This window comes from Henckelia pumila, chromosome 4, assembly GCF_033568475.1.
Source record: "Henckelia pumila isolate YLH828 chromosome 4, ASM3356847v2, whole genome shotgun sequence".
NCBI lineage: Eukaryota > Viridiplantae > Streptophyta > Magnoliopsida > Lamiales > Gesneriaceae > Henckelia > Henckelia pumila.
Window position 1 is genome coordinate 33,602,387 of NC_133123.1, and position 16,788 is coordinate 33,619,174.

Genomic DNA, 16,788 nt, shown 5'->3' on the forward strand with positions numbered 1-16,788 from the left:
TCTGACTTCCTCAGCTGTAAATGGGGCTTTTAATGCCATATTCATGTCTGTGTCAATCCTAGGAGTCACACACTCCAGAATCTGCTCCATATTATTCTCTGATGGGTGATCCGAAGAAAAAAGCTCCGAAAAATAAGATTCAATGATGGCCGCCATGCTTCCTTTCTCAGTACACCAATCTCCATGAGCCGAGACAAGGCCCCTAATAAAGTTTTTTGCTCGCCTTTTAGATGCACGAGCATGAAAGTATTTTGAGTTACGATCCCCTTGTGCCAACCAACTAGCTCTACTCCGCTGTTTCCAATATGCTTCTTCCTTGGAAGCCAACCCCTCAATTTCCCTTTCGAGTTCTTTGATTTTTAGAACAGACCCCTGCCAACTGTCAAGAGACTTAAGATGATTTTGAATACTTAACAAACATAACAAAGAATAGAAAAAGTTAGTGGACCTAAAAATGCTATTTTCTAATTTCTCTCTTTAGAATATTGGAATAAATATTAAAATATTTTGGTTATTCGAAATAGAACTTATGTGTTTCTAAAAAACAAATTGGCATGAAACATAAAAAGTTATAACGTTAGGTTAGAGATTTGTTTCACAGATTTGACACACAAGAGTCGAGACGAAATTATAGGATTTTTGTATTTACAATACATGTGTTCATAAAAATAAAATGAAAATACATGCAGGGCCGATCCTAATAATTTTTTGGCTTGAGTCTAACTTTTAAGAGAGACCCCTAAATCATAATGTGAGTTCATATTTTTTTAGACTAATAACAAATTTTTTGATTTAAAAAATATGCAATAGTCAAAATATTTCTATTTTAATTGAGTAATAAGATCAAACATGTACAAAATGATTACTATAAACCAACTCGTCTAACATTTTAGAGCTAACAATATTGATCAAATTGTTCAGGATTTTTTTTCTCAATTAATAGCATAACCAATTCGTTCAATCTTTTCTTATGACATGGTTTAGTGAGAAAATATTTTGAAGAGCTTTAAATTTGAGAAATTTTGTTTTGCACTTGAAACTGTAAAAAGTATAGTCAACAATATTTTATAAACAATGTGAGCATTTGAGAAATATCCATCTATTTTTTCAAATAATTCATCAATTGCCGATTTTGTTTCTCTTGTAATGAGAACTTCAAGAATGAAAACTCCAAAAATAAATTCATTAATATCAGAACAACCCCTATGAGTCAGAAAATATGTTTTTATATTGGTCCAATTACACTACTATATAATAAATTTAAAGAATAAAAAATGTTTTTGTTCATATTGGGCACTGAAAAAATAATTTATATTTGAAAAAAAACTATCAAGAGACCTAGAATAATAAACTTCATAAATAAATTTATCAATAGGCCCATAAATAATTAAAAAAATTATATTAGGCAATAGACAAAAGAAAAATAATTTCCAGTGATATGAATGAAAAAAGCCCAAGAATAATTAATTTATATAGGATCAATTTACACTTTTATATAATAATTTTTTTTCAAAATTATGAGCCCCAAAAAAAATGAACCCGAGTCGAACGATTCTTTTGCCTCCAAATAAGAACGACCCTGAATACGTGTTCATAAATAAAATGAAAATATGGTCTTTGCCATTGGAGCCATAGGGCCTTTAATAGGATTCTTGCTTGTTTTGTTTATTTATTTACTTTTGAAAAGGATTTTTTTTTTTTATTTTTTTCAGAAAATTTTTAAAAGGAGTTCTTGTTGTTTCATCAGATGTTCTTTAAAAAAGTTTTTTGAGAAATCACATAAAATTGTGTTCTTTCTCTAAAAAAATAATCTTTGCAAAAAAAAAGGTAAAAATTTATTATATTATATTTTTAGTTTATAAACCGTTTGAAAATTAAATTTAAATGAATTAAACAAATAATAAACTATAAAATAAAAAATGGTACTTAAGTAACTAAATAACGGCATAAATAAAATCATTAATCTATGAAAATTTCCGTTCTTCCGGTCGAATTGATTTTGATATATATACCATAATCAAAATACAGCTCCGATCCCCTGCACCCTAGGGTGCAAGAAAACTATGTGCGATCACTAACATCCGGTAGTGGGTTTTAGTGGTTTTTGTTTTTTTTTTGCACTACTACCGGGTTTTAGTGGTCGCACACAATGTTCCTGCACCTAGGATACATGAGATCTAAATTAAATCAAAATATATATAAATTATAAACCACAGCTTTTAGCCTGTGGCGGACAACTGCGACAAAAACCAACAAAAATGCGGGAGATGCTATGATGCATTTTGTTGCGGGAGATGCTATGATGCACCGGGTGACCCTTGATTGGGCACCCAGGCCCACAAGGGCATAGCCCGAGCCCAAAAATGCTGTACCATCCTTCCAACTTGGTCCGCCACTTAAACTGGCGTTCCACGTTACTTTTGCAATCGGTCCCAATGCTAGTCCATTCTTTGCAATGGATCTTACTTTTTCAAAATAAGAGAGATATTTATGATATAATATTGTAATATTCAGTGCAGTTTAGCTGAATGGTTTCAGTTATTTATTAAAATATATTTTGAATAAGATTAGGTATTCAGAGTCACATTATCCTGAACCCGGAGAAAATATGCTAAAAAGAAAAAAGAGGAAACCGAAAAGTGTAGAAAACAAGGGAAAGTGGATTTTAGAGATGATGAATGATTTATCACATTATTTCTAGACAAGAACCATAATCCTTCGTGATTATAACAATAAAAAATATTCATATTCGACCCATGATCAATCAAAACCTAAAATTTTCAAGAATTTGGCAAACAAGCGAAGGGTTCTTAAAGTTGTGTTTCATCTCATATTCGAAGTATACATATAAATGGTAAGTGTCAATAAATTATTTTAAATTTATTTAGTAGACACAGACTTTTCATCCATATATACACATAAAATATAAAATGAAACAATGTTAAGAGAAGAAGATTCATCGACATTGGAGGATACCATATTGAAGTCTTCGACTCAGGCAACAATAGGTTCAGTAGCTTTCCTCAGCCATTCAACCTCGGAAGTGTTCAGATATGGTGCCAGAATTTCCCTACATCTGGAATGGTAGTTGTTCAACCATTCAATTTCTTCGGGCACGAGGAGGCTCACATCTATCAGCTTGCTTTGATATGGTGCCTGAAAGTACAAAGCTTTCATGTATCAGCAAAGAAGGAAAAGCCGATGTCTTGGAACGGAATCAAGCCACAAGAATGAGGTGTGTATACACGAGACGTAGACATACGATACAAAACTGAAATGTTTACCCATGTGATATGCTCAAATTGTAAGAAGCCCTTGTCACCAAAATTGAACTTTGTATCAGCCTCTTTAACTATCAGCACATTCTCCAGTCTTACACCAAATTTCCCATCCTCATAATAACCAGGTTCTGTAAAACCAATTTAAAAAATCGAATCTCAAGTCATGAATGAAAGACGGCCAAATTTAGGAAATTCAAACAAGCACAATTGGGAATACTCCACACACAACCTCTGGCCTCGAAAATGGCTATTCAAACAACCCTAGTATAGCAAGCGACACAGAATCATTATCAATAGAACTGTCCTTGAATGAAATTATTTTTTTTAAAAAAAAATAACATTGTCCTCAACTTTTTGACAACTAATGTTAAACTCATTTTCAATTAAAAAAATACTGTGTTGAAAACAGCTGAGCCACAATATGCAGAGTAGGCTGTCACATAAGTGATACGTTATTTTAATAACTCAGATAAAGAGACAATAGCCAAGAACTAAAAGGCCTAACATCATACTATTCTTAATTATCCATTGATAATCACCTAGGTGGTTTAAAATTTGGGTTTAGTTGCTCATGATAAAAAGACAAAATCAACTGAATCAGAGAAACCATGGACACACCATCAGTCACAGTCATCGAAGGCTGTAATGGCACGTTCCGTGCAGCTGGCCTGAAGCTAATCTGATGAGGTCCTACAAAAAGCAGATATTAAGAGGGATTAGATGCAGCTATCTGGTTCATTCTTATTGTCCCCCGCAAGTAATCCCTATGTTTAACGATAAAGACCAAAGGAACCAGCTAGTTTACTTTCTAAAAGTAGATGTTCAATGCCCATAAAATCCACTTCCATGTCACATCCATGCACAAAATGCTATGAATGAACCTGTTTAATATGGAGTTCCTCAAAATAGGGCAATCATACATAAAGTAGTACGAGTCTTATTTTACTACGTGTATTTGCATGTTTCTCTATTTCTGTAATGGGAGGAGAAGTGGATATGCCAGAACTCTCTATCTTAAAAACCAAAAATTCTAAAAGCATCGTTATGGGTTCGGCCTGGAACACCGAATCTGTCTCATGCAGCAGACATACTTATTATCCTCTGTGAATGTAATGAGAAATTCGAGTACACCATTCAAACTTGAAATTACATGGCCAAAGTGAAAAGAAGTTCATACTCTTGATATTTTTCCTAAATAACAAAAATGTATCTTCTTGATGTAACTGAGAATTAACTAGTTACATTTAATCCAATTTAACTAACCATATCAGAAAACAGTTATATCTCCTCATTTTGAAAAAAACTAAAGTCCGGCCTCACAGTGTTTACCAACCGTTTTGATATCAAGAAAATTATTGATCAAAAACAAACTAAACTTTACCTTCATGAACATTTAGGAATGACCCAATTCCATGGCCAGTACCATGTCTATAATCAAGCCCATCTTTCCACAACGGAAGTCGTGCTAGAATATCAAGAACATGACCTGGAAAGTGGAAACGAGAAACATCATGGAATAATTTTTCAGATATCTTTGTCAAGCCAAACCATGCTTGGGTTACTTGGCAAGAAAACAATCTAGTCCTAACTTCTGAAGCCAGCCCGAACTCTTCAAAAAACATGCAATAAAATGAGATATTTAATGTTAATATCAATCTTACCCGTGGTTCCATTTGGAAATATAGCATTTCCCAAGCCAATATGCCCCTTGAGAACCTGCAATACAGGATTTAAGTATATTGTGGCATGAATTAATGTTATAGCTTTTGAACTCAAAGTGAAGAAAATAAGAGAATTAATTCTTATGCAAGGTAATACTCGAATTCTGGAGAGTGAATAGTTGACTAAGCGCGCACTTAAACTTGAAGTGGAGAATAAAGAAAGATAACCATAAAATAGTGACACGGGTAATGCATCGTCCAAAAAATGGATACAACGGAAAAAGTCAACTTTCTTGGAAAAAGATTGGGCTTGAAATGGACAGCCATGAGTATGAGTTACAAATGTCTTGAGCACAGTGAAGAAGAATAATGACTAAACATACATGTCTATGATTCATTGAAATCACATTCTATGCAAAGTTTAAGCTGCAGTAAATCTCAAGTGTCCATGTGTGCTTTACAAATATAGCATTGATGCGCTTTACAACCTTTCTTTTTCTTGTCTTTTTTCTTCACCAGTACAAAATGTGGAGTCCTATGGATGTATACATAATAAAATAGGGAATTCAAACTATAGAAGCATCCAACATATCAGACCCCTTATGTGTTACATCATATATGGATGTGAACTAAATAACACTTCCCTATTTTTAAATTCAATGGTTGATCTCGTAACAACGCCATTTTTATGGTTAAATTTTCTTTGCAGAAGGACATAAAAAATATGACCGGATAAAATGTCAGGTTGATTACTTTAAACTATGACAGATGCAGAAGCAAAGAGGTTTCAGCATACAGTTCATGATCATTTATCAATTTCCCGAGTGTAATTACTTTTCTAGTCAAACCTCTATGCTATTCTTCATGCAGGTATAAATTGTAAAAAATCAGAAATTTCAAGATTCAATTACCGAAAAATATAATATGGGTTAATCAAGTCAATGATCTGTGTTACCCATCTGTCCATTTTCTCCCTGATCGATAGAGAAGGGCCAGAGAAGATTGGTTCAAGATTTTCACATCAAAGGGAAAAATGAGGAAATTCAAATTGGCTAACTTGTTGAAATCAGAACAGAAGGTAAAGGTGACCCATCAATCATCATACACATGCAGTCATGCACATACAAGATTTCATAAACACATTTCATAAAAACTGAACTGAAATTGTCATGTTTTAAACACAAGTAGAATAAACCAAGGAAACAAAGAAACACCACATACCGCTGAATAACTTGCTTTCTCATGTGCAGTAGGTTTTCCAAAATGTACCGTTCGAGTTATGTCAGTTGTTCCATCTAGATACTTTAGATACCATATTAAATTAAATTAAACCAAGGAAATCAACTTGAAAAAAATAAGGATGAAGGTTCTATGAAAGAATAAGACACAATTAAAACAGAAGAAAAAAAGATGCTCATTTACACACCTGCGCTCCTGAATCAAACAAGTACATACTGTTTGGATCAAGTTCAGCACATGTTTCTGCCTCTGGACCATAATGTATAATTGCTCCATTTGGACCAACAGATGAAATGGTTGGAAAACTCAATCCCCTAAAATGCTGTTGATAAAAGAAAACACAAATATTAATAGAAAAATCCGAAGTTGACATGTGTACAACTTTAGTTATTCCGCTTTGCCACTAAACTGCCCTGTGCACATAATATCTATGAGGAGCCTGCATTTATCCACTGTCGATGGAGAGATAAATCAAACACAAACCCATAAAACTACTTAAAAGTACAGCGCAAAAATTGGTATCCTTTATCCAATGAAAGGGAGGGGAAGGCAGAAACACAAAGAAATACCTCTTTAGATGCACGGAACTCCTCTAGTTTATCACTTACAGACACTTCAGTCAGTTTTGGTGTTTTCCTGTAAGCATTTCAAATAAAACCACTGGTGTAAGAATGAGTTGATTGGCTAAATAATAGAACGTAGCCAATTTGTAAAAAGTAAAAAATAAAAATTTATTCCCTTCTCATTAGTCCTCTACAAAAGCCTAAAAGCCGGTGTGGAGACACACAATTTTTCTTTCCATTGAATTACTGTAAAAGCTCAAAAGTATTTATCCCATACGGTGCTTCGATTAAATAATATACACCAGGATATAGAACATCCAACATCAAATTGGATGCCTATGCAATATTTAAGTTCGTCTAAATCTTAACCCTTTCCAGAAAAAAGTGTGCACTTCAGGTCTACACCTCAAAGAAAAAGGTAGGCAGGCACCGGCTACACAGCAGAAAAAGGTTGAAGCTCCATCCAGGAAAAAAAATAGTGCATTACTTGCAAATACTTTTAAGCTTAGTCCAGTTTCATCATTACACAACATGCATAGTTCTTCTAGAAGTGCCGATCTTGAGAGAGAGATTCTTCAAGAAGAATACGTGTTTTGAAGTTCTTTTAAGCTGTCTTAGCTTGACAGATTAGGCAGTGAAATTGGAATTCTAAAGCTTAAGCTTCAAGCGATGGTACAAAGTTGCGAACCAGTATCTGTTGGACAATATCTATTTTAGCTTAACATGGTCAGCATAAATCCGACAATCAGGAGAGTGTGTTAAATGAAGTGGAAAGGAAATGAAAAGAGAGACTAGTAATTGATACACAGCAGGTTCAGAGAAAAGATGCCAAGGTTAAAACTAACGCTAAGATACAAGGGATTAACTTAACACTTCATACTCGTGAATGGAACAACAAACTTACAATTGATGTTTCTTATTGCTATCACTTTCCAGAAAGTAACCAGAAGCACCATAAATCTCCTGCATCTGAGGATACAGAAACATGTAATCAACATAGTATATCAGTAGGTTTTTTTATAATAAAAAACCTTGAAAACTCTTGCTTTCAACCAAAAAGCATACATCCTGTATCGCATATGTCAGATCAAGAAGCAATCGCATGAAATCAGATCACAATCAGATATTTTCTGTTTATGTCTAGAGGCAATCACATTTAACCAGCTCTTCTTCAAAACAATGAAATTTATCATCATATCCAAGAGATATTACCCAGCTTGACAAGTATTATCAGCTGACAATATCGCAAAGCTTGTGGGACAGAAAATCAATAAATGATTGGAAAAATCTTTGAGCATTAAAATAATTTCTTGAACTGATACTGGCATTATCATTCTTGTGAACATTTCGATTTTGTCATTTCAAAGCAACAGTACAAGAAATGCTTTCATCTTTCTTATGATTGACATCTCATGTTATAGAAGCATGAGATTCAACTACATAGTGCCATGGACAGAGCAGAGTCCTAAAACACAAGTTAGAAAGTCCAAAAAACTTTCTATTGGTACCAAATATATTTATTGTGCAATCTCACTATTTTTAAAAACAATTCTTGCGCGAGCACATACATAGCACTCTTGGAGACTGACACCAAATTTAGGGCGCAGATTAGAATACATCAATACTAGGCCAAAAAGGTGAATGTGCAAATTTAGGATGAAGCTTATGATATTTTCTTTCTCCTACTTAATATTTTCCCCCAAGCTAAAACTATTTTTGACGCTTGAACGTATATACCGCTTTGAAGATAAGGATTCCAATATAAACCTATCCAAAAATATCGAAGCTTTCACAATCATTAAAGCAGGATTTCAATTTCAAATTCAATTGTGGTAACGAAAATTCAGATTTCCTCGAGTAGGAAAATGGAGCTAAAGCATAATGTTCCACGTCAGAGTTGTTACCAATAAACACAATCCTGTGACACAAAATAAAACCTAATGTATCCAGCCTATTATAATTCTGAACATACCTTATTGTCTAACCAAGCTAGGTATTGCACAACAGCAGCTCCATCTCGAATGTGTGCATTCTTCAATCCTTCTATCTCAACAGGATTCTATGAAAGTATATGTAAGAGAGACAGTTCACAGATATTCAAGCCAATAAACAACTAAAATATCGATGTAAATAACTTGAATAGTTTCCAGAATGTCATGAGATGCATAAAAATATTCATTAAATAATTTCTCTGTACACCTAAATCCCACCTTTCTGTTTCACAGTGAAATTTCAATCACGTATGAAGAAAAAGAAGTCCAATAAATTAGGACGAAAAAAAACACCACTTCCAAAACAGAAATATTGATGAAAAAATTAGAGCCACCATGAAATTCAATTCATTATCAGAAACAAGCATTATTTCTCTGGAATCAAAGCATTCTCCTTTCTAAATATGATTGTAGGGCATTGAAACATCATTCACAATTCTTCATCGAGTATGTATCTCGAACACGAAATTAGATTTCCTGGATCACCACACCGTCTCTGGCTGTAGTGCTACGTTGCAACTACAATGAGGGCGATAGAAAATGCTTGTTCCTTATTTCAACATATTTAACATGCTATATTGTCCATGACTTTCAAGTTCTCATGATTGGTAAACTGGATGACTCCAACTAGAAAAGACAGCAAACCATTCACCAAAATGATTTCATGTCTCCTAGTCAAGTAATCAACCGTGACGGAAATTATCAAATGTGCAAGAGTAATATGTGTCGACGATTCATCCACTTAGAAAGTCCAATCCATGGCAAATTAAAATTAACAAATGTGCTTCCCTGTGTTATTAGAACATCAATGCAGAACAAGTAGTAGGTGAGTGGACTCTAAATCTCTATAGATCCACGGGACTCAATACATGCCCTAGAGAGCATTACCACTTCAAGAACATTAGATATTCTTCCGAACAGTCATGATACTTCAAGGACAACGATCACAGTAGTGGTGTGTTATAGACAAGTCATACCTTCAAGGCTTTTGCAAGAGCTAAAGGTGATGACTGCAGGAAAACCTTGTCCACGTTTAGTTTTGAATACAAGGCAAAGCAGCATGCACCAGGATCAACCCATATGAGATCATTGACACTCTCTTCTGTGGAATTATCACTCACTATCATCCCAGAATTGTCTTTATCATAGTCCAGGTTATTTGAATTTTCATGTTCAGTTACTTTGTTTGAAAGGGATGAAGTAAGTTCATCAGACGCAAGTAAGACAACATCAGAGCTTACTGCACTGTAATCCCGCACTTCAACGCCATTTTTCTCCATATATGAGATTACCTGTAAGTTTGAAGAATTTGAGACCGACAAATCAACAAGTAAATAAATGATTGTGCATCAAGTATTAACCTCAGCAGACAACTTTTTCCGGTCCACATAAAAGAAAGCCGAAGCCGAAGTTACAATAGCATATGCATGAACAACCGGACAATAGGAAACATCAGCACCACGAATGTTGTACAACCAAGCCACCTGACATAGTGAACATCAAAACTAAGACCAAGTAGAAATCTCTGGAATTTAGATTAAACAATCAAATAACTGAGTGATGTTATGTTGTGATATCATAGACTTGCCTCATCTAATGCCGTGAGTATTATAGCACGAGTTCTTTCAGGCACAAACTTTTCCCTCAAATCCTTTAATTTATCTTCAACAGAACAACCAGCAAATTCAAGTGGATGCACAACGACAGGATTTATTTCATGTGGTGGCCTACTAGTCCAAACTTCATCTACCAAGTTTGTTGTCGTTTGAATCAGCTTCTGTTGTTTCTTAGCAAAAGCACGCTCCCATTTCTGTGCTGTGTCGACTGAGATACACCAAGGATCAACACCAATAGCTGCATCTTTTGGTAGATTCTAGCAGATCAAAAATTTCAATCAACATGGACATGAGCATGGCAAACAAATTCAAAACAAGGTAACCAAAGCTAAGCCCTACTTAACACCCAGAGTAGCTTCAGAACTGTACATTGTTTCACAAATTAATGACAAAAATAAGAAAGTGTAGTCCAGATAAAAGAAAAAGGTTATTAGATTCTTAAATTCAGCATGCTAGAAAATATAAAAAGAAGTGAATTATACAAACATGAGGAGACAAATACAGCTAAAAGGTTACAATAACGCTTAACATTCTTTTGAGATGGGATCTGTACAAAGAAACATTGTAATCATGCAATAGGGTTATCAGCATTTAATTGCTGCGGGTCTGAATGTTAGTGAGAATATGAAAGTAGCCCATGCCCAAAGGATTTATCGTTCCAGATTGGAATTTGGAAGTGCATAACAAAAAAGTGTTCATCTTGAATCTTCTTTTTAATCACCAGAAAAGCACACCAAATCCATTCTGAACCTTTACTACATTATGGTGTCAGAGGCAATTAATTATAGATAGAAGATGAAAATATATATATGATCACAAGTCAATCTTTGTCAGTACTTCGCATGCCTGAGTATGTTTACGCATTAAAATTTATAGATGGATTGGGGATTGCTTCTTTAATAATTACATAAATATTCTGACAGCTGATGATTAGTATAAGGTAAAGAAAACTCACATCAGCCATCCAGATGTCAACAGTTGGGTCTTCTCCCATTCGCATCAGCTTCCACTGACTGCCTAGTTGCTGCTCTGCCTGCAAAAAGTACCGCCCATCTGTCCAAAGTAGCGCCTCTCTTGCTGTTATAAGTGCTAAACCTACAATGTATTGAGTTTTGACAAATACATTACATTAGATTCAAGTAAATGGACTCCAATACAGCACAAGTTCCTATAAACTAATCATCGATCAACTTTCACCCTCTTTACTTGTCAAACTAGGGGAAGTACGCGTAATTTTACTTCAATTTCCAAAATTGAAAAGTTATTTTACATGATCTGATAGGTTGGTCGTAAATCATTCATGCACAATGGTATACTGCATCAAACAACTAATGCACTGGCAATGCATCAAAGAAATGAACCAGTCAAAAGAACAAGGCGACCAAATCATGGAAATTAGCATCAAGATAATACATTTATCTCTTATACATGCAAAGAAATACCCAAAAAGATAAAGGAAAAATCAAACCACACATGTCAATTGATAAAAAAACAAAACAAACCAGCACTGCCGGTGAATCCAGACACGAATTCCCTTCGTTTGTCCCGCGTAGAGACGTACTCGCTCTGCCAAATCAATCACCGATCGATCATGAACATAACAAAATAAAAAACAATAAAATAAACTCTGTAAGCAGCAAAACAATTGGAAAAGGAGACAGAGACAGCAAATACGTCGAACACATCAAAATGAACAAAGATAACAGTAATCGATCTACATATCGATTCTTGAATTGATGCATAAATGATCAACAGACAACGGAACCTGGTGATAATCCTCAGAAGGAACGACTAAAGCGTCGAGCGGCGGAAAGTGTGCGGCCATTAAAGACCTAAGGGATAGCAGTGTTTCTTCCGCCATGCTTGCTCGCTCTCGTAATCCCCTCCCCTACAATCCGTTGAATCCTTGTACTTGTACGAGACTGAAGGCTGACTGGAGACATTTAAAGACGCGATTTGTGCGTATTTGAAACCGCGCTTTCTCCTGGTACGAGACTAAGGTGGACTGGAGACATTTAAAGATGCGATTTATGCGTATCTGGAAGTGCGCTTTTCTCCTCCGTACGCTAAACTAATTTTTCCACATGATTCTAGTTTAAGGAGATAAAAAAATTGTGACATGTCAATTTGATCTTTAAAGTCATCTATATCAACAACTAAAAGTGATATTTTTTATATAAAAAAATATTATTTTTTCATAAGTAAGATCATTGTAAAAATTTGTCTCATAAAATTAATTTATATGATGATCTCATAGAAATTACTATTAAAATTGACCGTATGCTTTAAAATAAAAGAGAATAGTTTTGTTATCCGGTGTCCAAGTTGGTGGAGTAGGTTAACTATTGGTTATAGTTCAAAAGTTCGATTCCTCCTGCCAACACCTTCTTGGACTAGCCTGTCACACAGGGGTCAGAGCTTGCCTAATGTGGTTTACTTGACTAGCGTAGTTTGCAGGATATTGTGTTAGTCCGAGGTTTATCCAAAGCGCACCGAAAGGTTGCGGCTTCCCATGTCAAAAAAAAAAAAAAAGAGAATAGTTTTATTCAATTTTCTAAAGATCATTTCAATTCATTTTTTCACTATTGCAAAATTATTTTTCTAAGCATGTCATAGCCTCGCAGGCTGTTTTAGGATTTGGGAGTACTTGAAAGCAACTTATAGGGTGTCTGATGCTAAAAGCTCTTAAAAATTGTTTGGTGATATTTTTTTTAAAATGATTTTAAGACATTAAACAACAAATACGTATTTGTCTAATTAGTTTATAAACACTTACAATTAGTTACTAACGGTCATTTGCACGCGATGTGTGCATATACATAAATTTTTTGTGTTAATTAATTTTTTTTAAAACTCACATAATAAATTAGATATTCAAAAATTTTAGAGTGATAACTATCTAATTTTACAATTTTAAAATACAAACAAAAAAACGAGTGTTATTTTAGTAAATAAGATAGAATCTAATGCTAAAAAAAGAAGACCATATAAAATAACTAATTTGTCTAATAATTTTGGATTTGTTGAGAATTAACTTAGGATATAATCGTAATTTCATCTTCAAACTTCACCAATTAATTAAAAGTTAGTTAATTAAAAATTTTCTATTATAATAATAATAATATAATAATAAGATAATAATATGTTAATTTGAGAGCTTATAGTTTTTGGTAAATAATCTGAAATATAAAAAAAACAATTAAAACAACTTGTATATATCGAAATAAGTTATTTGATAAGTTGGGTTACCTTCTAAATTATTTAAAATTTTATATTTTATAAAACTACAATATCTCCTAAAATTTTATTTCATACCAAATATATCATCTTAAAATTCAAAATAATAATAATAATGATAATAACAACAACCACAACAACGACATTATTATGTTATTTTAAAAGTCAAATATGACTGATGATGTGTAACTCATCTGACACCTAATTCTCTAATATGAGGCGAGGTCTCAAATTCGAGATCCAATTGTGACAATCCCCTTTTCCAACTCAAAAAATTAAATAAAATAAAAAGTCAAATATAGATACCCGTTCTTTCTTTGTTTTCTTTGTTTTATTTGTTTGTTTGTTTGTTTTTTTTTTAAAAAAAAAATACCCTTACAAAGTTACAATGTTCAACCATTGGGCCACATGGATATCCTTCGTTTTCTTGTAAACTACTAGGTGCGATGCATAACAGGCAAGTCAGGCCCTAAAACTAAAATTGGGCTCAAAGCAACCCATCGCATATTCCTTTCCAAAGCCCATATTTTCTTGCCAATTGATAAGATTTTGTTTATAATGTTTTTCCTGTAGACTTTTGTGATTGAGGGTTCTTCTACTCCAAATATAACAAGAATGAGCCAACTGATCAATGTTTAGTTGAGCATTTTTTAAAGAAGTGCTCTCCAAATATAGTTTTTAAAGAACCAATGAAATATGTTTTATATATATATATTAGAATTGAAGGAAATGATGGACACATTAGTTTTTCAATTGTAAAACATTTTTAATTATGGAATAGTCGTCCAAATAAAAATTTATTCTTAAAAATACTTTTAAAATATTATTTTATAATTTTTAAAAAAAAAATTTATAAAAATATTTTATAAGTACTTGTACAAACGAAACCTAATTATATTTATATATATATATATATATATATATTAATGCATCATCTTATTTCTTATATTCTTATTCATGCTATATTTATTAGTTTGGCTCCCAAAATTTCAAATTTTCAATAATTTTTAATTTTTTTATGCTGCCTTGGATAGAAAAAGACTGATCGAAAGATCAATATTTGATATTGAAAAAAGAAATACACATGATTACATTTGGATGAAGTGACAGATTTCGGATAATTTAACAAAAAAGAAATTTAAAAAAAGAATAAGGTGATGAACATGAATGAAGGTTTTTTTTTTTTTTTCGAATCACGTTAATTGTTTTGATTGAGATAACAATAGAACTGTAGCATCGGATTGAGTTGACGATTTAAAATATTTGAATTAAACTTTGAGATAAATAAATTTAAAAATATCCCAAACAAAATTGGACCCAAAATATTAATTGAATTAAAAGAGTTACATCAGTCCAAATATTTCCTATACGTACTTGATTTATTTGGATAACATAGAAATCAATTTTTTTTAAAAACAAATATATATCATAGGTACAATTAAAATAATTTAGTGTTACATATATTCGAAATATCTTTCGAGACGATATTGATATTGCATCGACACGAGACTCACCTAATCAATGAAAAAAAATCAAATTCTAAAAAATCAAAATCACAAAAAACCAAAACACATTTCCTCGGAACCTAGAATAATATTTATTTTCATGCTATATATATATCCAATAACATCCCACTCGATTGCTAGTGAAAATGGAAGACATTTACTGGATAACACTGACTATAAAGGACCACCATTGGAGGATGCGAATTCACGCTCATCAACTAGCGCTCAAAAAGAAGATAGGAAAAAGGGTACATTTTACAGCGCTGTCTTCGGATCTAAGACACCTGAAATGTCCAAAAATATATGCTGGCAAGACCCATTGATCGAAACGTGTTATAAAATCATCAAATTATTGAAAAATATTAAAACCCTTTATTATAATTTCATTTAATATATATATATATATATATATATATATATATATAAAGAGTTTTTAAGTGCAAAGCATGTGCGGCTAAAGCTCGTGGAGGTTTACAGAAGAAAGGGCAAAAACAACTTTTGAATTCTTTGTTTGTGTGTGTGTGTGTGTACCCTAGTTGATAAATTTAATAGGGTTTATTTATAAAATGTATTACAGAATAATAATATTAAATGAAGGATCCTTGGAATGCCACATATTACCTCGTAAATCGTCCACGTATTATACTTTTCGATCGTTAATTAAAGGGGAATTAATAACGAATTAATTAATCCTCTACAAAGTGTGACACTTTAGTTGTTGAAAGATTTCATACCTTTTAAGCTTATTATAGTATATATATAATATATGTATGGGTAATGTGATGAGGGCTATATCATATTGTCACATATCTTACAATTGCAAACTGTTAGAAATGAAACTAGGACCTAACTCACCTCAAAAGCTAGCTCAGGAGGTGAGGATTGCCCTTGTCTATATTAAGGGCTCCCAGTACTATATCCTACCAATGTGGGACAATATTTCAACACACCCCCCACAAGCCCAGGAATGAACATCTGGAGCGTGGAGATATTAACGGGTGATTTAAACGCCCAGGAATGAACATCTGGAGCTTGAAGATTGGCCTAATTATAGGCAGCCTTAGAAATATTGTCCCACATTGGTAGGATATAGTACTGGGAGCCCTTAATATAGACAAGGGCAATCCTCACCTCCTGAGCTAGCTTTTGAGGTGAGTTAGGTCCTAGTCTCATTTCTAACATGGTATCAGAGCCCAGACCCTCCGTAATTGGGCTGCCTATAATTAGGCCAATCTTCAAGCTCCAGATGTTCATTCCTGGGCGTTTAAATCACCCGTTAATATCTCCACGCTCCAGATGTTCATTCCTGGGCTTGTGGGGGGTGTGTTGAAATATTGTCCCACATTGGTAGGATATAGTACTGGGAGCCCTTAATATAGACAAGGGCAATCCTCACCTCCTGAGCTAGCTTTTGAGGTGAGTTAGGTCCTAGTCTCATTTCTAACACAAACGATCGAGAATCAAATATATAGTTTTTGGTCATATATATCAATTGTAAGATCGAAGATCAATCATTTTACAAAAAAAATATAATCGATTATGATAATATTGTTCGAATCTTGTAAACAATTTAACCACCACAGTACCATGATCGACCTCATAATGCATTTATTTTCAAAACATTATAGTACTAGAGGGTTTTCTAATTGGTTTATATATATTTGGTGGAGGTAAGGGTGAGGATTACTTTTCATA

The 16,788-nt window shown here is 33.3% G+C and overlaps 1 protein-coding gene across 1 annotated transcript; it reads right to left on the bottom strand.

Moving 5' to 3' along the window:
- Window positions 1-2,807: 2,807 nt before the first annotated feature.
- On the bottom strand, window positions 2,808-12,284 carry LOC140894486 (aminopeptidase P1). Its single transcript, XM_073302986.1, has 16 exons — window positions 12,117-12,284; window positions 11,854-11,917; window positions 11,307-11,446; window positions 10,324-10,608; window positions 10,097-10,219; window positions 9,713-10,027; window positions 8,717-8,803; window positions 7,649-7,713; window positions 6,751-6,817; window positions 6,369-6,503; window positions 6,164-6,244; window positions 4,943-4,997; window positions 4,663-4,767; window positions 3,900-3,971; window positions 3,285-3,409; window positions 2,808-3,156 (listed from the first exon to the last, which is right to left on the bottom strand). Exons 1-16 carry the CDS (start codon window positions 12,210-12,212, stop codon window positions 2,995-2,997), a joined length of 1,977 nt encoding a protein of 658 aa, XP_073159087.1. The 5' UTR covers window positions 12,213-12,284; the 3' UTR covers window positions 2,808-2,994.
- Window positions 12,285-16,788: the final 4,504 nt, after the last annotated feature.

Excerpts from the sequence above, each read along its gene's own strand:
- LOC140894486 (XM_073302986.1), bottom strand. The coding sequence starts at position 12,212 with ATGGCGGAAGAAACACTGCTATCCCTTAGGTCTTTAATGGCCGCACAC. Across the intron at positions 6,818-7,648 it reads AGCAATAAGAAACATCAATT|GAAAACACCAAAACTGACTG; the intron begins GTAAGTTTGTTG and ends AAATGCTTACAG. Across the intron at positions 3,410-3,899 it reads TTCGATGACTGTGACTGATG|AACCTGGTTATTATGAGGAT; the intron begins GTGTGTCCATGG and ends TTGGTTTTACAG.